Source organism: Mustelus asterias, unplaced genomic scaffold, assembly GCF_964213995.1.
Source record: "Mustelus asterias unplaced genomic scaffold, sMusAst1.hap1.1 HAP1_SCAFFOLD_4224, whole genome shotgun sequence".
Taxonomy (NCBI): domain Eukaryota; kingdom Metazoa; phylum Chordata; class Chondrichthyes; order Carcharhiniformes; family Triakidae; genus Mustelus; species Mustelus asterias.
In genome coordinates this window covers 1-21,145 of record NW_027594169.1, presented here as the reverse complement: position 1 = coordinate 21,145, position 21,145 = coordinate 1, and the positions used below count along the sequence as shown (strand labels likewise).

At 43.0% G+C, this 21,145-nt stretch overlaps 1 protein-coding gene across 1 annotated transcript; it reads right to left on the bottom strand.

Moving 5' to 3' along the window:
• Positions 1-329: 329 nt before the first annotated feature.
• Positions 330-20,414, bottom strand: LOC144491014 (kinesin-like protein KIF13A; the record flags this gene model as incomplete). Its single annotated transcript, XM_078208695.1, has 6 exons — positions 20,119-20,414; positions 19,793-19,919; positions 14,392-14,447; positions 12,691-12,815; positions 1,773-1,949; positions 330-422 (listed from the first exon to the last, which is right to left on the bottom strand). Coding segments are annotated over exons 1-6 (711 nt in total), but the record flags the coding sequence as incomplete, so codon positions are not given.
• Positions 20,415-21,145: the final 731 nt, after the last annotated feature.

Below are 21,145 nucleotides of genomic sequence, written 5' to 3'. Positions count from 1 at the left end.
TATCCACATACTAACATCCTCAACCACAGTGTCAATTTATTACTGACTTCTGCTGAATTAGAGGCAATTTGGCACTTGGGATTTAAAGTTTAAACAGGGTCATCAAAGCGAGATATTTAGCGTAGCTGGGCAATAAATGCTGGCCTAGTCAGTGATGCCCACATCCCATGAAGGAATAAAAAAAGTCAAGTTCCAGAAAACACCTAGTTTCCACAATTTCAGTATTTCTTAATTAATATCATAATTATTGCAGTTATTCTCCACCAATAAGCATTTTTTGTTCAGTAGCTCTAGTCATAGCTCTCCCAGAGAGCTGTATAAAGATTTACCTTGGGTATGTTGGATACTATTTCATAGGTAACACCACAGGAATGAAGAATGTGTTTGTAGGACATTCGTCGCTTCAGACTCTGTGTAAAACTCTGTAAAGTAAATTGCCAAAGAGGAATTCTGAATTAATTATTTAATTTATCAATTTTCTTTTCAAGTAACAAATAATTGACGGACAACATAAAAACATTAAAAATTGCAGGTTTTATTATTGTTCCATTTATCCTACACATTGCTGGCTTCTTTTGGTGGATACATTGCATAGCTTGGTGATTTAAAAAAAAACTATCAACATTTTTGTTACAAATGTCAGAGAATTGGTTTAAAAATAGCTAAAATAATAGTGTGGCACTTGTCCATTCAAGCAAGTGCCACACTAGAGGCTGGATAATATAGGGTGGCACAGTTGCCTCGCAGCACCAGGGACGCAGGTTTGATTCCAGCCTTGGGTGGAATTGCCTGTGTGGAGTTTACATGTTCTCCCCGTGTCTGTGTGGGTTTCCTCCGGGTGCTCCGGTTTCCTCTCTCAGTACAATGATGCGCAGGTTAGGCGGATTGGCCATGCTAAATTGCCCCTATTAAATTGCCCCTTACTATCCAAAGATGTGTAGCTTAGATGGATTAGTCATGGTAAATGACCAATGGCCCAAGAGTTGCAGTGATGCAAGGTTCATCACTACTTTCTCATGGCTCCTAGGGTTTGTAATAAGTGTGGTCTGCCAGCAATGCCCACATCCCAAGAACAAATATTTTACAAATTCACATAACACTACAAATTGGTGCTAACTTTGCACTGAAACACTTCAGACCAATAAAGGAATCCTTAAAGTAATCTAAGCAACATAAAATATGCCAGCTGCGATGCAACTGTCTGCTCAAAGATAGATGTCAATCAATGTTCCCACAGTAACAAAAACTCAGCAGGTCTGGCAGTATCTATGGAGAGAAAAACAGAGTTAACTTTTCGAGTCCAACATGACTCTTCTTTGGAACTCAGCCACTTTTTCAAAGTTTTGAAGACTTCCGAAGAAGCGTCCTCTTGGACTCAAAACATTAATTCTGTTTCTCTCTCGACAGATGCAGCCAGGCCTGCTGAATTATTCCTGCACTTCGTTTTATTTCAGATCTCCTGCAGCCCCAGTATTTTGCTTTTATTATACTGTTAGCACAGTGGCAATTAATGGATGCAACTATTTTCTGGAGTAAAGGGTTATGAATATCTGTATGACAGATGAAGTTAATAACAGGGAAAGCTGATATTTGAGGTGGAAGACTGGCTGCCCTGTTCTCCTTGTAGGTCAAGGTGGTGTGGCACTAGCTGAATTCCTTGTTGCAATCCATTAACAGGAAGAGAGGTTCTAGTGGATGATGAGCACATGGTGATGCTGCACTTTTTAAAAAATCTAATGTTTCCACAGAAATGTATAGCAACAACTTCTTACCTGCTTATTGTAAATATTGACAGCTATACGTTTGCGTAACACCAACTCCACGGCAGCTGGGTGGCTGAGCTGCACTGTAGTCTTTACAATCAAATAGATGCGCTCATTCTGTGGGGTAACTTTGTTTAAGTGTATGGAATCATGGACTGATGAGTCCCAGGAAGCAACAGCTGAGACCTAAAATTGCAAGGAGAAATACATCAGCCTTAAACAGATCCTTGTGTGTTAAAGCGATGGTATTTCTGTAGCTTAATATTGTCACATTTCCAAAGCATTTTACTGCATTACAAGGCGGCACGGTGGCACAGTGGCTAGCACTGCTGCCTCACAGCGCTAGGGACCCGAGTTCAACTCCTGGCTTGGGTCACTGTCTGTGTGGAGTCTGCGCATTCTCCCCGTGTCGACTGGGTTTCCTCCGGGTGCTCCGGTTTCCTCCCATAGTCTGAAAGATGTGGTGGTTAGGTGCATTGGCCATGCTAAATTCTCCCTTAGTGTACTCGAACAGGTGCCAGAGTGTGCTGACTAGGGGAACATTGACAGTGACTTCATTGCAGTGTTAATGTAAGCCTACTTGTGACACTAATCAATAAACTAAAAACTAAACATTGCAAGAAAAAGATAATAAAATACTCCTCCGGATGAACAGTACATTTTCTGTGAAAGTAAGTCCAATATAGAAAGTATTAGTTTTGCTTTGCCTCTTCCCCAAGGGAATTTGTTTGGGAATCATACACAGATTGTAGCTACCTCACCAACACTGGCATCGACTGGCACCCCACGAGGTCCAATAAAGCCCCTAGAACTCATCAACATCAATACCAAATATAATCTGCATCACTAACATTGCACTGCTATTGATTCTCCCTGGGCCCAGCCACCTCCTGATCAGACTCAAACCTGCCGTAGATGCTGATCTGTAAAAAATTGCAATGAAGATACTTGCTGACAGGACTTATCTTTGATGTCAAAAAAGCAGCTTCCTGTTTGTGGAGATGGTGCAACAGGCAAATTAAATTAAAAGTTCTTGATAACCCATGAGAAGAATTAACACTTCATAAGCATTACAGATTTTTCTTCAAAATTATCTGGTATTCTTTCGACTCAAAGGGTGGGATTTTCAGGCCGTGCTCACTCCAAAGCTGGAAAATCCCGCCCGACATAAATGGACCTTTGCATGGTTCCTGTCCCGCCTGCTACGATTCCCGTGGCGGGCAGGACGGGAAAATTCCACCCAAAGTATTCATTACACCCCCATTTTCCAACCTTCCCCTTTAGAACTTTTAATTTTGAATGGTTCTGCTAAATGGCATTCCGTCAATAATGCTAATTGTTGTTAAACAGCAGAAGGCTCCCACAATATTGAACTGAACTGTAATTTGTTGTACAAGATATTAAAGGGTTCGGACCTGCAGCCCATTCGATATCAAAGCAATCACAGCTTTAACTTTACTGTGGATACAAAGCACAAAGTTGTTAAATTACCATAAACATCTGTTCATGCAGATCACAGTGCTAATAAAAACAAGCTGACCCTCCTTCGATTTTGTGGCACTCAGGGACTGCATCTCAGGAAGTGGCGAATGCACAGTGCCTAGGATTTCCCAAATTATCACAACCATGAAAGCACTTCTCTATTGAATTACAAAATTACACACCACCATTGCCATGAAGTTTCCATTTCAATAAAAGGATGAAAAAACCAACAAACAGAATGGTAGCTGTATCTAATACAGAAAGGCATGTCAGAATAATTTCCCATTGCAGCCACTCTGCGGCAACATCAAGCAAATAATCCGCAGGGCAAATCCCTTGATAAATGACCCAATGCTACGTGTGGCATTTTAAATGAGTTCTCTTGTTCCTCTGTGGAATAAATGTGAGAGGTCAGCCAGCTGCAGCCTGATGGGGTCAGGTCATTAAACAAGTCTGGCTGTAATTCTGCAGTATCTTTCAGCTTGGCATAACACTCTCATGAACCAACTAGCAATCGGAAAGAATACCAATTAACTCACGCACTAAAGCTAATTTTTACTCTATTGCCAAATCCATTGATTTATGTGAGAGCGAGTGGGTAACAATAAGTCAACCAAAGAGAGGAAGAAATCAAAGATGAGGTGAACACAACAAGATAACTTAACAGTTAGCAAGAAGCAATCCCTTCTGAAAATAGAAGTACTTAAAAGACTTGGCCTCCTGACCCTCGATTTTTAAATTTTCAATGTTGCTTTCATATCCCTCCATGGTTTCAGAAAGCGATTACAAAAGCTAAGAGAAGATATGAAGGGAGATGGGCAGGAAAAATATAAAAATGATTTAAAAAAGCTTATAGAAAGGGATGATTAGAGATGAAAAAGGAAATCTTACGGAAGCTGAAAGAATGATAGATATTAAATAAGTTCTTTCCCTTAGTTTATGGTTTGTACCTGGAAGGGGGTAATGAAAGGCTCCAAGTGCAGGGTGCAGACCAATCAGATAATTATTTGGACAAGGTGGAACCGGAAAAGCATTGGGGGAAACTTAAAAGTGGAAAACGAACTCAAAAGCAGAAAAGGAACTGAGCCCTGATGGCAGGCACCCTAGAATGCTGAAATATGAAATATAAATATCCTTAGGTAGGCAGCTAGTGTCACATTGCAGAACTGACATTATAGCAACCCTGTTCAAACAGGGAGAAAGGCACAACCCAGGTAACGCGAGACCAGACAGCCTAACATTGAAAGCAGATAAACTTTAGGTGGCCAGAATACTGCAGCAGTAACTTGTATTCCTGTGGTGCCTTTAATGATGAAAATCGCCTAATGGGTTAACTGAAGAATGGGTTTGTGACAAGCAAGTTTCGGCAAATATCCATTTTACAGAGTTCTCTCAGGGAACAACAGAGTGCACTTTTAAAGATGCAGTATATGTTGGGTATAAGAATTTTCAAATAGCTTCTGATAAAGTTTCACACAGCAAGCTGGTTGATAAAATGGAGGCACACATTCTTAAGTTGACTCTGGACGGAAAAGCGAGTAGTAGTTGTTAATGAATTTTTTGGGTGGGAGAGATGTAAACAGTAGCGTGCCCCAGGAGTGGTGCTGGTCCAGTGCTCCTCTCAATATATATCTATAAATGGCATCTAGGTATTGGGAACATATCAGCAACATTTCCAAACACAAAAACAGGTCATATGGCTCCTTTGAAGAGAATTGTGAGCCACTGCAGGCGGATAGGTACTGGATGACTTCCCTGTACTCAGTTCAATCAAGCTGTGGAATCTTTTACATTCTCCTGGCGGCAGTTGTGGCCTCAAATTTAATGTTTCTTTAGAAAGACAACACCACTGACAATATAACATTTCTTTCCTCAGCACTGCACTGAAATATCAACCTAGCCCATTCACTCAAGTTGATCATGAGGTGTGAGCATTAATAAGTAGACCAATTGTACCTCAGTAACAGCTGTGTTTCTAATCTCCGAAACAGAGATAGTTGTGATATTACCTCCCCTTTCCCCCACAGTAAATCCTCCTTTCACCCCAACCAGGTCCTCATTACCATGTCATGGCTCCTACCTGATGTTGCTGCTCCCCTTTTGGGGCATCAAGCCCATTTTCTTCATAGATGGCTTGTGGTGGTGGGGCAGATACAGCTAGAAATTCCCAACCGCAATAGTTTTAGAAAAATCAGGAATTCCTACTGTACATGTCAAAGATCAATGCTTCAGAACAGCAGCAATGACAGATAGGAGTTCAGAATGGTGAAGAGGAAAAGACTGGGGCTAGGACTCTATGCGCCTGATCGGAATGGGAGTGTTCGATGGTGAGATCAGAAAAGCTCACAAGAGGGCACTAGATGTGTTTCCCGGTGACTTAAATCCAGGAAGTGATTGTCCCCTGCCGCCACCCCCCCCCCCCGCCCCCCCCCCCCGTCAACGGCATTTCCTGCTGCCAAACACTGAGAAACCTTTGAATATATTTGCATCTCATTATTGTGGCCACATGCCAGACTCATCCCTCCACGTCAAACTTAAATCCTACATTGGCGTGAACTCAGAAGGTGTGATTTACAACTACTTTTAAAAGACACGCATCCGGCAACCTGAACTTCGAGGGGAGCTCAGGAGACGGGTACACACAACTTAGCGCAGCGCCTGCGGGGATCGTTCTGCAAGGAAGTAGCTCCGCAGATTTGGGGGGGTGGGGGGGGGGGCATCACAGGCAAGTCTTGACCTCAGCACCTTCTTCATAGATGGCTTGTGGTGCTGGGGCAATGGGAAACAGTGCTGGAGAGAAGGCAACCTCAGGGCAAGGGCTACAATGCAAAGGGGGTCATGGCAGCACAGACTGAAGGTTACACACAAACACATGCTACGGTGGGGGAGGAGGAAAACAGCTGGGCAAATGGAAAAACATGTCAAAGATGAGCACTCTTCCACAGCTCAGACACGTCAAAAATTTATGCCCACTCAAGCAGTGCCATTTTCTGAGTGCCAATGAGTGATCGTCTACTTTTAATCCCTTGTACACAGACTGCAAAATCGAATGAATGCCAAGGTGCTGCAGAACTACTGGGCAACTGGGCAAACTTGAGGATCCCCTTGGAAAAGGTGGCCATGAAGCACTGACAGAGGTGTGTGCTCCCAATTCCTTGCATTATGTTCAAGTAGACATCAAAATGTCACCTTCAGGGTCCAAGCAAACCGTGAAGCCTAGGGGTGTACATTAGGACAATGCCTACACCATTACTAATTCATGTGGTTTGGGGCTCTGGTGGCTGGGGTACTGATCAACCTTCATGCACACTCAACACTGGGCATCCATGTGGTGGCCAGGAAGCTCTGGCATACATAAAGGGGCTTCAAGAGGCAGCCGGGGGTGATGATTTGACCAAGAGTGGTCCTTAGGAGACAACAGCTGACCCTCGTGCTTTTGATACGTCAGTGAGGAGACCAAGATGGAGCTGGGTGATCTCACCGCCTGCTTCATTGCTTATAGACAGGAGAGGAGGATAAGTTTACGATGGAGGAGCCTGACTCGCCAAAGGGAGGAGCAGAACCCTCAAAACGAAGGGGCAGCGTGGCCTCTTCCACATGGAGGGGATGAACCACAGACAGCTGTCATTCATAGGCACCTCACTAGACTCAGGGTCCATAGATGGCGCATGTGCAACCTGCAAATGAGCAAGAACCAGTGTCTCCGACAACTGCACATCCAGGGAACTGATCACGCACATATGCCACTTTCTGCTTGATCTGGCACCATGGGAACTCGGAGGGCATGCACTGCCAGTGGCAAAGTGATCATGATCGTCATGCTCAATTTCTATGGCAGTGGCATCTTCAAGGACACCACTGGGGACTGTAATGGGACTTCGCAAGCCTCCACCAAATAAATGTATCTAGGAAGTCACAGATATGCTTTTCACAATGGCACACAACTTTGTCAACTTTGACATAGAGCAGGCAAGCCTCGAAACAAGAGCGCTGAGATTTGCTGACATATCCAGATTCCCATGGGTGGAGGGTGCCATTGAATGAACTCATGTGGCTCTAAGTCTCCTTGGCAACAAGCAGTCGAGACGCGAACTCAGGGAAGGTGGTGGTGCAGTGGTATTGCCACTGGACTGGTAATTCAGAGACCTACAGTAATGTTCTGGGGACCTGGGCAGGAATCCTACTATGGCAGATGGTGGAATTTAATACTCAATATAACATCAAATTAAAAGTCTAATGATGACCATGAAACTATTGTTGTTTGCCATAAAAACCAACTGGTTCACTAATATCCTTTAGGGAAGGAAACCTGTCCTCTTTATCTGGTCTGGCCTACATGTGACTCCAGACCCACAGAAATGTGGTTGACTTACACATCCTCTGAAATGACCTGGCAAACCACTCGGTATTATCCAACTGCAACAAAAGGAAGCGAAAGGAATGGAACTGGGTGGACCACCTGACAGTGATCTTGGCACCAGAAACGACAATGGCAAACTGAGCCCTGTCAACCCTGCAAAGTCTTCCTTACTAACATCTGGGGGCTTGTGCCAAAATTGGGAGAGCAGTCCTACATTCTAGTCAAACAACTGCCTAACATTGTCATATTCAAAGAAGCATACCTTACAGATAATGTCCCAGACACCACCATCACCATTCCTGGGTATGTCCTGTCCCACCAGTATGGATTGTAGGTGGGTGAAAAATGAGGAGTCACCTGTGTGATTTGGGAATGGGGAAGGTGGGAAGAATTGCAAAGACAAGAGAGTGACAGTAAACTACAGAGGCGGGGCAGAAGAGTGCTAAGTGGAGAATGAGCATGACCTGGCAGAGGGAGATGGAGAGAGCTAATGTGAATTTGACAGGGTTAGTGATTAGCAGAGTATCAAAATAAATTGGAGAATGGAAAACAAAGATGAATGCTTCTGTAACTTTGGAAGCAATGAGGAGAATTAATAAACCATTTCAAAACAATTTACCCTCCAAAAACTAAACTTCAACACTGGTCAAATTTAAAAACCGAGCAACAGACCAAAAGCCTCAGTGGTATCCAACCTTCTTCGTTGGAGGAAATAAACTCCTGTGGTTCCTGACACAAGCTTCTGCAATTTCCCACTGATCGCACTAATTAGTCTCACTAACATTACAGGTTTGACTCAATGCAAGAGCATATCTGCAGAATGCCAGAACGAACAAAGGGGGCTGTCACAATGTTGAACACCCACTGGACCAAATATAAATTCATTCACTATTATTTGCATAAAGCAGTTAGCAGGCAAGGAGAACAATAACTGCTGCATATCTGGATGACCCTGGGGTGGGATTGTGGTCGATGCAGACTCAATGGGTCGAATGGCCTCCTTCTAATGAAATGTATGACCAGGAATGAATATGACAGGTCAATGAAGCGATCGCTCTTAGCACCACAGATTGTAGAGAAGTCGGAGGCAATATAATTGAGATGAGCTCTAAGGCAAGGTGATGAAGTCTGTAGCAGAGGCCTCTGTGTTGCTGTGTGCAAACAGGCAACTAACCTGCATCAGAATTGTCAGGTGTTTCTCGCATGTTGGTACAGAGTTGATGGGCTGAAGAGCTCTTCTGCACTGTATGATTTTATGACTCTAGAATCCACAGGTAATAAATTAATCAAAAATATCATGGGTCTATGTACATATTTTCGACCAGTCTGTCTTGTGGTCAGGTTTAAAATGAACCTACTCTTTCCTGACAGCTGGTGTTCACCAGTCTTCTACTACAGATAAAGTCAGGCAGCACGTCCCTCACTTTCCAGTATTAAAACTAAGGACCAAATTTTGTCAATCGTTATGGCGTTTAATTTTCCTAATCTGCACAGGGTCTGTCAGGAAATGAATGTACCTGGCAACAGAATGATGTGAAATATAGTGGTCCTCTGCTTGCTAAAAGCTTCCTATGAAGTGAGTCTGTGAGCTAGAATATCATAGGAAATCACTGGACTTAGGAAGGTGGCTGCTGTTAAAAGGAAAAAATTTATATGGCGCCTTTCACGGCATCAGGGCTCCAAAGAGTTTTACAGTCAATTAAATATTTTGAAGTCTAGTCACTGTTGTGATGTCAGTAACACAGGAGGCAATTTATGAATAGCAAGGTCTTAATTAACATTTCATTGCAATGCAGTAATAACCATATAATGCTATTATGTAAAAGGTTGAGGGATATTAGAACATAGAACATTACAGCGCAGTACAGGCCCTTCGGCCCTCGATGTTGCGCCGACCAGTGGAACCAATCTAAAGCCCCTCTAATCTACACTATTCCAATATCATCCATATGTTTATCCAATAACCACTTGAATGCTCTTAATGTTGATGAGTCCACTACTGCTGCAGGCAGGGCATTCCACGCCCTTACTACTGTCTGAGTAAAGAACCTACCTCTAACATCTGTCCTATATCTCTCACCCCTCAATTTAAAGCTATGTCCCCTCGTGCTAGCCATCACCATCCGAGGAAAAAGGCTCTCACTATCCACCCTATCTAATCCTCTGATCATCTTGTATGCCTCTATTAAGTCACCTCTTAACCTTCTTCTCTCTAACGAAAACAACCTCAAGCCCCTCAGCCTTTCCTCATACGATTTTCCCACCATACCAGGCAACATACTGGTAAATCTCCTCTGCACCCTTTCCAACACTTCCACATCTTTCCTATAATACGGCGACCAGAACTGTACGCAATACTCCAAATGCAGCCGCATTTAGCTGGACCACGAAGAACAACTCCTCTGTACTGAATGAAATAGTGCCATGGGATCAGAGAAACATAGAAAAGAGGAGCAGGAGGAGGTAATTCAGCCCTTCGAGCCTGGTCTGCCATTCATTATGATCATGGCTGATCATCCAACCTTTCTAAGTCATCTAAGCCCGATCTTTCTCCCCATATCCTTTTGATTCCCTTTGCCTCAAGTGCTATATCTAACTGCTTCTTGAAAATATACAATGTTTTGGCCTCAACTACTTTGTGGTAACGAATTCCACAGGCTGACCACTGTCTGGATGAAGAAATTTCTCCTCATCGCTGTCCTAAACCATCTACCCTGTATCCTCAGACTGTGACCTCTGGTTCTGGATACCCCCACCATCAGGAACATCCTTCTTGCATCAACCCTGTCTAGTCCTGTTATAGATTTCAATGAGATCTCCCCTCATTCTTCTGAACTCCAGCGAATACAATTCGAACCAACTCAATCTCTCCTCATACATCAGTCCCGCCATCCGAGGAATCAGTCTGGTAAACCTTCTCTGCACTCCCTCTTGAGCAAGAACACCCTTCCTCAGATAAGGAAACTGCACACAATATTCCAAGTGCAGCTTCACCAAGGCCCTGTATAATTGCATCAAGACATCCCTGCTTCTGTACTCAAATCCTCTCGCTATGAAGGTCAACATACCATTTGCCTTTTTCTACTGCCTTCTGTACATTCAGTGACTGGTGTACAAGGACACACAAGTCTCGTTGCACATTCCTCTCTACTAGTTTATGGTCATTCAGATAATAATCTGCCTTCCCATTTTTGCTACCCCTCATATTTATCCCAATTATACTGCATCTGCCAATCATTCGCCCACTCACTCAACTTGTCCAAATCACACTGAAGGATCTTTGCATCCTCCTCCCCAGCTTTTTGTCATCTGCAAATTTTGAGATAATGCTTTAGTTACCTCATCTAAATCACTAATATATGTAGTGAATAGCTGAGGTCCCAGCACTGATCCCTGTGGTACCCCACTATTCACTATCTGCCATTTGGAAAGAGACCCGTTTATTCCTACTCTTGTTTCCTGTCTGCCAACCAGTTTTCTATCCATCTCAATACACTATCCCAATCGCATGTGCTTGAATTTTGCACGCTATGTGGGACTTTGTCGAAAGCCTTCTAAAGTCCAAATAAACTACATCCATTGGCTTCACCTCATCAACTCTACTAGTTACGTTCTCGAAGAGTTCCAGTAGATTTGTCAAGCATGATTTCCCTTTCATAAATCCATGCTGACTCTATCTAATCCCAACACTGTTTTCCAAGTGTTTTGCTATAAAATCTTTGATAATGGATTCTAGAATGATCTGGCTGATGCATGCAGACAGGGTCTCGTTTAAAAAGTACTTGGACCTGCACCTTAAGTGCTGTAAGCTGCAGGGCTATGGGTTGGGTGCAGGAAGATGGGATTAGAAAGAGCACCTGGGTCTTTTTTGGTCAGCATGGACAAGATGGGCCAAAGTGTCGAATTTGTGGGAAAACTGGAGTAATTCACGCTGTTTTTTTCAGTGGGAGTTCAGACGAGAATCTCCCACACTCTGTGCAAAGCAGAGGCCACCAGCACGAATATCATTAAATTTCAGGGGCTGAAGAGGCTGAAACCAGCGGCCTCTGCACATGTGCAGTGGCCCCGGTGTGTCAGCCTCTTGTTTGCTGGCCAGCAAATGACTGGATCCCAATGCAGAGTGGCAGTGGGACCCCCCGACCCCCACTGATTGTCCCCTAGGCCCCGCCCCAGCAGACTCCACTCCAGGCCATGTCCCCCAATAGGTTCCGGTCTATTGGGGGCATGCCTGGGGGGCAGTGCCAAGGTGCCTCTCGGGCATGGGCACTTTGCCCCTTGAGCAGTGCCAGGAGCACAGGCTGGCACTGTCAAGACATCCATGCCTAGGGGGCACCACACCCCCCCACTGCCCGACCTCCTGGTGTGTGGGGGGAGGGGGGGGACCCGATTGTTGCCCTTTACTCCAGCACGGTCGTCCCGCCAGTGCCCCGAAAGTGGGGAGCTATAGTAACCCCCCCCCCCCCAGCGGGCCTGGAGAATTCAGTCCTGGGCCAGCTAATAGCATTTAAATAGTATGTAGAATACTATTTAAATGCTAGCCCCGCCTCCCAGACGGTTTCCAGCGCCGCACAGACACCGCTGGAAATCCGGGCCTGGGAGACGCAAGCGATGCACGTACACACACGGGAATCCCGCGGATCAGCTAACACGCGATTCTCCCGGCCCGTTGCGCTACAAAATTAGCGCAGCGGGATAGGAGAATCGCCCCCACTCTCTTCCACCTTCTTCCATCGGGAAAAAGATACAAATGTTTGAGGACACATACCAACCAACTCAAAAACAGCTTCTTCCCTGCTGCCATCAGACTTTTGAATGGACCTACCTTGCATTAAGTTGATCTTTCTCTGCACCCTAGCTATGACTGTGACACTACATTCTGCACCCTCTCCTTCTTGATGTACGGTATGTTCTGTCTGCTTAGTGCACATGAAACAATACTTTTCACCGTACACTAGTACATGTGACAATAATAAATCAAATTATTAATAAATACCAGGGCAGGGATTGAGAAGAGGGGAAGAATGTGAGGTACTGGAATTCAGAGCAGATATATGATATGTAAATTAAACAGATAGGCTCTTGTACCTCTTCCTCACTGTGCTTGATGATGGGCAAATAGAAGAATTGGCTGCCATGTTCCTTTGGTAAAATGGAGTTCACTCCAGGTGCATGGGGACCAGTGAGCTGTTCATTTGCACGGAGATCATCAGCTAAAAGAATGATGATAAATGCAAAATAAGGTGTTTATGCCTGAAATGCAAGTTTTTAAAATTTCAACTGCTACTTAAAACTTAACATCCTTGCAATTGAAAATTATAGTGTAATATTGTTCATTCTCGCTACTCACTGCAAAAGAGTTAAAGAAGCATGCTAATCATTTGTCCAATCTCGCGCATTATCAATATAATTGAATGATAATTCAGAGAGAGGGCCACATTTACAAACGTTATTTTGAGGCAGTAAGGACAGCTTCCATGAGCAATACTCAAGGAATTACTCAGCTGTCACTTTGAACCAATTCAAAGGTTATGGAACTTTCTTGAAAGCTCATCAACTTGGGCCTTTTGAAATTCATGTAGTGCGAACAATGCGGCAACCAGCATATTTTTAAGGTACAGTCGAGTCCTGTCTTGCTCATATTCCTTGTTTGTATATTTGCTTCCCACGCTAAAGCCTTTGTTCACTGAATCACCCATCGTGAGAGCAATTATTCGATTATTCATGTCTTCTTTCCTCTTTCTCTGAGGGTTCGGCAGCCAAGACGGAGCAGAGAGTGCAACACGTTTTAGCAGGGAGATGTCCAGGGAGTTTGTTTTAAAGTCTCTGGAAGCGTATTCCTTCCATTGGTACTGGAGTCCTGGTCATGGACATTTAATTCTCTGTTTTTTTATAAGCTCCTTTCTGACAGGGGTGAAAAGCGGTGCCTGGAATGGTTGCAACTGCTTGGAGTGGCTGCAACTCAAGAGCAGCCTGATTGCAGAGATTAGCCTGGAAATGTAAGAATCTCTCGGTCCAGAGCTGCGATAACGGCTTTGTTCAATTTTGACTCCCAATGAAAAGCATGTTCATCGTTTACGATTTTGCAATTTGCAAGGTTTCAGGGGAACCTAGCCCCCGCGACCTGTGGGATTTTACAGTTTTAAAAATGAATGCATTAAATTCAAAATACTTAGGTGGTGACAGCATTTCTCTTTTGCTGTAAAACTACAAAAATCTGTATGTGCAACACACCCCATTCCTCTCTCGCCTATTACTTACTATTTGATGCTTTTAAAATGACCATGAGAAACTGCTGAATCTCCACTCAGCAATGTGAGTGATTGGGTCCATTATATATGGAACTCAGCACCTCCTCTCAGTATGTTAGCCCACCATCTCCAAATCTAATTTGTTCATTATTTAAAATTCATTTTGTGGGACATGAGTGTTGCTGGCTGGCCAGCATTTTTTGCCTTCCATTTCAGAGGGCATTTGAGAGTCAACCACATTGCTGTGGACCTGGAGTCACATGTAAGATAAGGACGGCAGATGTGTTTTTACAACAGTTGACAATGGTTTCATGTCATCACTAGACTTTTAATTTCAGGTTTTTATTGAATGCAAATTTCACCATCTGCCATGGCGGGATTCGAACCCTGACCCCAGATCATGTTCTGGGTCACTAGGTTACTAGTCCAACGACAGTGCCACTGCACCACTGTATTTTACATCCACTTGGAATATTTTTTATTTTCCATTCAATCTTTGATACGAAAAAATTATTTACTCAGAAACACATCTGCTCACCATTTAAATCGAGAAAGAGTACAGGGATATGAGCTTCCATTCCTGGTGGTGATATCCTGAAAGATATACTTATTTAGAGTCAAAAATAAAAATATACAAATTGAGATCCAATTACTTTTTAAATTCAGACAAAGAAAAAATGTAATCTTGCGGTTTTTATTTTTAAATCAATAAACTTGGTCAATCATGAGCAGTTGATTTCACATGCTTGCTTGAAGAAAAGCTACAATAAGGCTTTTTAAAAAAAATAAAATTACATTAAACTATGTTAAACATCTTTATAATGAAGGCCAGAACTTTGTGCCGAAATATAGACCATATAACTGTTAAAAAAGTGTTCCAGGCTTGTTCCAGTAAGATTAGTTCAAAATATCAAAAAACTTGCTATATTTTGGTACTCAAATAGATTACTGCTGTCTGAAGAGTCACCACACCATTCACTATTCTTAAGCAGTTAAACACATTCAAAGTTCACTTTAAAAATTGCTCTTCATTTCACTGGTACAATAAAGAAGTGAGTCACTTCCCAACAGTGATCATAACATGATAGAATGTCACATGCAGTTTGAGGGTGAGAAATGTGGGTCTAAAGACAGCAGATTTAAATAAAGGCAATTACAAGGGTACAAAGACAGAATGGGCTAAAGTCGACTTTAGGGGAAATTAGGTTAAAAGGTGGGATGGTACAGAAGCAGTGTAAATATTCAAGAAGCTATTTCATAATTTTCACCAAAACCAAATTCTACTGATAAAGAAAAGACTATGAGAAGGGTGTGTTATCCGTGGGTAATGATGGAAGTTAAGGATACTATCAATTTGAAAGAAAACACAACAAAACTGCAAAGATTAGTGGCAGGTCAGAAGACTGTACCAATTTTAGAAACCAGCAAAGATGGACTGAAACATAATGGGGCAGGAAAAATGAAAGCATGAGGGAAGGATAGCAAGAAATACAAAAACAGACAGTAGGGGCGAGATTCTCTGGTCTCCTGCGGTGTTTCTCTCAGGGGCAAGAGATGGCGTGCCATTGACCGGCAAAGCAATCTTCTGGACCCGCCACTATCAATGAGATTTCTCATTGATTCCACCCCACGCCGCCAGGAAACTCACAGCGGGGGCACACTGTCAGCGGGACCGTAAGATCCCACCGGCGTGGAGAGCCGGAAGATCTCACCCTAAGAATTGCTACAAGTACATAAAAAGGAAAAGAGTAGCTAAAGTGAATGTTCATTCCTTAAGAGGGTGAGATTAGGGGATTAATAACGGGAAACAAGGAAATAACAGGTATGTTGAACAGATATTTTACATCAGTCTTTACTGTAGAAGGCACAAAAAGCAACTCAGGAGTGGTTGAAAATCAAGAGGGAAAAGGGAGGGCAGAGCTTAAAACAATGATCATTAGGCAAAAGAAAAACAATTGCAATTAAAGACTGACAAGTCCTCTGGATCTGATGGCCTGGGTCCTAAAGCCTTAAAATAAGTGGCTACATGGATAGTGGATGCATTAGTTACAATCTTCCAATATTCCCCAGATTCTGGGAATCCGAAAGGATTGGAAAATCACAAATGTAACACCTCTATTCAAGAGCGGGAGACAGAAAGCAGGCCAATTAGCCAAGCACCTGTTATAGGGAAAATACTTGAATTCATTACTGAAGAGATACAGCAGAACATTTAGAAGATCATAATACAAACAGGTAAAATCATCATGGTTTTGTGAAAAGGAAATCATGTTTTACTAATAGAATTCTTTGAGGAACTAACAAGCAAAGTGGATATTGAAAACCACTAGATGTGTTGTATTAGGATTTCCAAAAGGCATTCAATAAGGTGCCGCATAAAGGTTACTACACAAGATAAGAGCTCATAGTGTTAGGGATTACATATTAGCATGGATAGAGGATTGGTTATCTTTTGCTACCAAATAAACCTGTTGGACTTTAACCTGGTGTTGTTAAACTTCTTACTGTGTTTACCCCAGTCCAACGCCGGCATCTCCACATCATATCTAACAGGTAGCAGAGAGTCGGGATAAATGGATTGCTTTTGAGGTGACAAACTATAACAAGTAGAGTGCCACAGGGATCTGTGTTGAGGCCTCAACTATTACAATCTACATTAATGGCAGACAGGATTAAGGAGAATCCTAAGGCATTTTATTCATATGTTAGGAACAAAAGAGTTGTCAGGGAAAAAGTCGGACCTCTTAGGGACAAAGGAGGGGAATTATGCTTAGAACCCAAGGAAATAGGGGAGATCCTAAGTGAATACTTTGCATCGGTATTCACAAAGGAGAGGGACTTGTTGACTGGGAGTGTCTCAGAGGGAGGTGTTGACCCATTAGAGAGAATCTCCAATACAAGGGAGGAAGTGTTAGGTTTTTTAGGTAACATTAAAACTGACAAATCCCCAGAGCCTGATGGCATCTATCCTAGACTGCTCAGGGAGACAAGAGATGTAATTGCTGGGCCTCTGACGGAAATCTTTGTCACTTCTTTGGACACAGGTGAGGTCCCTGAGGATTGGAGCATAGCGAATGTGGTACCGTTATTTAAGAAGGGTAGCAGGGATAACCCGGGTAATTATAGGCCAGTGAGCTTGACGTCCGTGGTAGGGAAGTTGTTGGAGAGGATTCTTAGAGACAGGATGTATGCACATTTAGAACGGAACAATCTCATTAGTGACAGACAGCATGGTTTTGTAAGAGGGAGGTCGTGCCGTACAAATTTGGTGGAGTCTTTTGAGAAAGTGACAAAAACGGTTGACGAAGGAAGGGCCGTGGATGTCGTCTATATGGATTTCAGTAAGGCATTTGACAAAGTCCCTCATGGCAGGTTGGTTAAGAAGGTTAAGGCTCATGGGATACAAGGAGAGGTGGCTAGATGGGTAGAAAACTGGCTTGGCCACAGGAGACAGAGGGTAACAGTCGAAGGGTCTTTTTCCGGCTGAAGGTCTGTGACCAGTGGTGTTGTGGAGATGCCGGCGTTGGACCTGGAGACAATACACATCTTTTTAGCCTGTCTTGATGCTCTCTCCACTCACATTGTTTCGTCTCTTAAAGACTTGATTAGTTGTAAGTATTTGCATTCCAACCATTATTCATGTAAATTGAGTCTGTGTCTTTATAAGCTCTGTTTGTGAACAGAATTCCCACTCACCTGAAGAAGGGGCTAAGAGCTCAGAAAGCTTGTGTGGCTTTTGCTACCAAATAAACCTGTTGGACTTTAACCTGGTGTTGTTAAACTTCTTACCAGTGGTGTTCCACAGGGCTCTGTACTGGGACCTCTGCTATTTGTGATATATATAAATGATTTGGAAGAAGGTGTAACTGGTGTTATCAGCAAGTTTGCGGATGACACGAAGATGGCTGGACTTATGGATAGCGATGAACATTGTCGGACAATACAGCAGGATATAGATAGGCTGGAAAATTGGGCGGAGAAATGGCAGATGGAATTTAATCCAGATAAATGTGAAGTGATGCATTTTGGAAGAACTAATGCAGGGGGGAGTTATACAATAAATGGCAGAGCCATCAAGAATATAGAAACACAGAGGGACCGAGGTGTGCAAGTCCACAAATCCTTGAAGGTGGCAGCACAGGTGGAGAAGGTGGTGAAGGCGGTATATGATATGCTTGCCTTTATAGGACAAGGTATAGAGTATAAAAGCTGGAGTATGATGTTGCAGCTGTATAGAATGCTGGTTAGGCCACATTTGGAGTACTGCGTCCAGTTCTGGTCGCCACATTACCAGAAGGACGTGGAGGCTTTAGAGAGAGTGCAGAGAAGGTTTACCAGGATGTTGTCTGGTATGGAGGGTCTTAGCTATGAGGAGAGATTGGGTAAACTGGGCTTGTTCTCCCTGGAAAGACGGAGAATGCGGGGAGACCTAATAGAGGTGTACAAAGTTATGAAGGGCATAGATAGGGTGAACAGTGGGAAGCTTTTTCCCAGGTCGGAGGTGACGATCACAAGGGGTCACGGGCTCAAGGTGAGAGGGGCGAGGTATAACTCAGATATCAGAGGGACGTTTTTTACACAGAGTGGTGGGGTCTGGAATGCGCTGCCAAGTAGGGTGGTGGAGGCAGACACGCTGGCATCGTTTAAGACTTACTTGGATAGTCACATGAGCAGTCTGGGAATGGAGGGATGCAAACGAATGGTTGAGTTGGACCAATGAGCGGCACAGGCTTGGAGGGCTGAAGGGCCTGTTTCCTGTGCTGTACTGTTCTTTGTTTGGATGAAAGGACTGAGTGTATGGTAGCTAAATTTGCTAATGATTGAAAGATAGGTAAGAAAGCAAGTCGTGAAGAGGGAACAAAGAGTGTATAAAGGATATAGATAGTTTGCAAGTGTGAAAAAGTTTGGCAGATGGAGTATAATGTGGAAAAATAACAGCTTGTCCACTTTAGTAGGAAGAATAAAAAAGCAGAATATTATTTAAATGGAGAGACACTGCAAAAATCTGTGTACAATGGGATCTGGTTGTCCTGGTACATGTATCACAAAAAGCTAGCAATCAGGTATAGCAAGTCATTGGGAAGGCAAATGGAATGTTGGCCTTAGGAATATAAAAGCGTGGAAGTGTTGTTACAGCAGTACACAGCTTTGGTGAGATCATGTTTGGAGTACTGTGTAGAGTTTTGGTCTCCTTACTTAAGGAGGGCTACAATTGTAGTGGAAGCAGTTCAAAGAAGGTTCATTCCTAGTTCCTGGGATGAAGAGGTTATCTTATGAGGAAAAATTGAGCCAGGTTGGCCAAATGGTCTACTCTTGCTTGTATTTCTTATGATCAACCTTCGCATGCCTTTGTTTGCTTAATTTACTAATCCAGTCATCATGGGAAGAATTCCAAGCACAAGTTCACACTGTCCCACTCTGACCCCACAGTAACCAACTATTATAAACTATTAGCTGAGAGAACAGGGCACTGGGGTATTTTATCACAGAAGTGGGCTTGCATTTATGATTATCAGCATGATGAAATTCCCATCTCATTGAGGTAATTGGAAGAGGGCTTCAGAGACAACAAGGTTCTCCTGTACAGGTAAGAGAGCTTCAAATCATGAAGCAAATTACTGCCTTTGAACACTGGATGCTCTACAACTAGTTGTCAAGCAGCAGTGCTAGAGAACACTTGAGGAGCAGCTCACTCGGGATGAATAGTGCATACTGTGCAGAGATTTAATTGCATGGGGAAAAAGGTGTCTGAGACAGGGAGAACAAATCTCGAGAAATGTTTGGGAGCAGTTAACATTTTTTAATATCTAGCACTCTCAAGAAGGTAAGTAACTCTGTTAGACTGAGAAGGGCCAAAAAGGGAATGTTCCAGCTCTAACATGCACAGTAACTTTAATGCAAAGGTATCAGAAGAGATTTGAGGCAGGAGTTTTACTGACCAGTCTGCGGGGGCTCCTGGAATTCCACTGCCTGGAGCAGGAACAAGCACAGCATTTCTCTCCTCAGTCAGGCCCACCCACTGCTCCACCAGCCTGGCTTCCCTCTCCACATCGTCTTCTGTTTTTTCTATATGGAAAAGCACAAGATGACATCAACCAAAAGTAGTCCCAGAAAAGTCTACTGTGTTTTCTGGTAATTTCTTCTACCATAGTTTCCTCATTTCTGAAATGTAGTTGCTGTGGCATTCAACACCCACTACATCTATATCCAATAAAAACGTGTCCCATGTTGTACACATTATGTACACTGACTGAAGTATACACACCTTGCTTGTTGATTACTTTCTGAATTTGCTCATCTAAATACTCCCGACGCTTCATTAATGCATCAGACCATCTTTCCCGCACTTCGTTCAAATCTTCCTCCTGACCAATTACAAGGGTAAAGGTATAAGACATTGCTTAGTGGTGTGCATTTTGGTACTTTGAAAATGCATTGTGAGGTGCCACTGAAACAGTTCTACAAGAAGTTACAGAAAGCTTGCAACTTACTGGTAGTTAGTTGCAACCTCCCCTTTTTGCTTTTTAGAGAAATGGTTTCTTCCCAGAGTGCAGGATGAATTTAAAACTGAGCTGACAGAATGTACAATCACATTCCCAATTTACATCTGTGGTGTTCAAAGTACCTTTTTCCTACTGTAACCTTCCCATAAGTGGAATGGAGTCAATACATAGATTTCTACATATAAACCAGTGTAATTCTACAATTTTTCTGTGGTTCTACTCTCATCCCTCAAATGTATCAACGCATGCCGAATTTATTGAGAATTAGTCTGGTATTTGACCATAGTGAGCATCCTGGTTAAGCCCAAACTTATTCTCATGATAATTCAAATATGCACTTCCCAGTAGGGGTCAGCGGATAATCATCTTTGGTGGGAAGGATGTCCCTTTTCTGTTCCTTTCTTCCCTCAATCAATACCAAAGTCGAATTATAGCCCTTCAGCTATAATCACAAACAATTGCAGGTCATTAACTGAACCTGGGAACTTCCTGTCCTGTGTGGCTCAGTTCCATACTGTGTCATGCATATGCCAATTAGGGGTCAAAAGAATTCTTGTTATTAATGGCCAAATGCAAATATCTACTAAATTTCTATGTCAAGATTGCAAAAGAATGGGGCCATAACCATTGTAAAACTGTACAGTAGCACTTCATGGATGAAAATATTTGCTGTTGTTTGTCCTTTAGCTTACCTGCATATTTGACACCAGAAAGTTTCAACTGAGGTTTGCAAGTCTTTGCAATGGTTAAGAAATAGATGAGGCCCTTCACATGACAGTTCTTTTATTT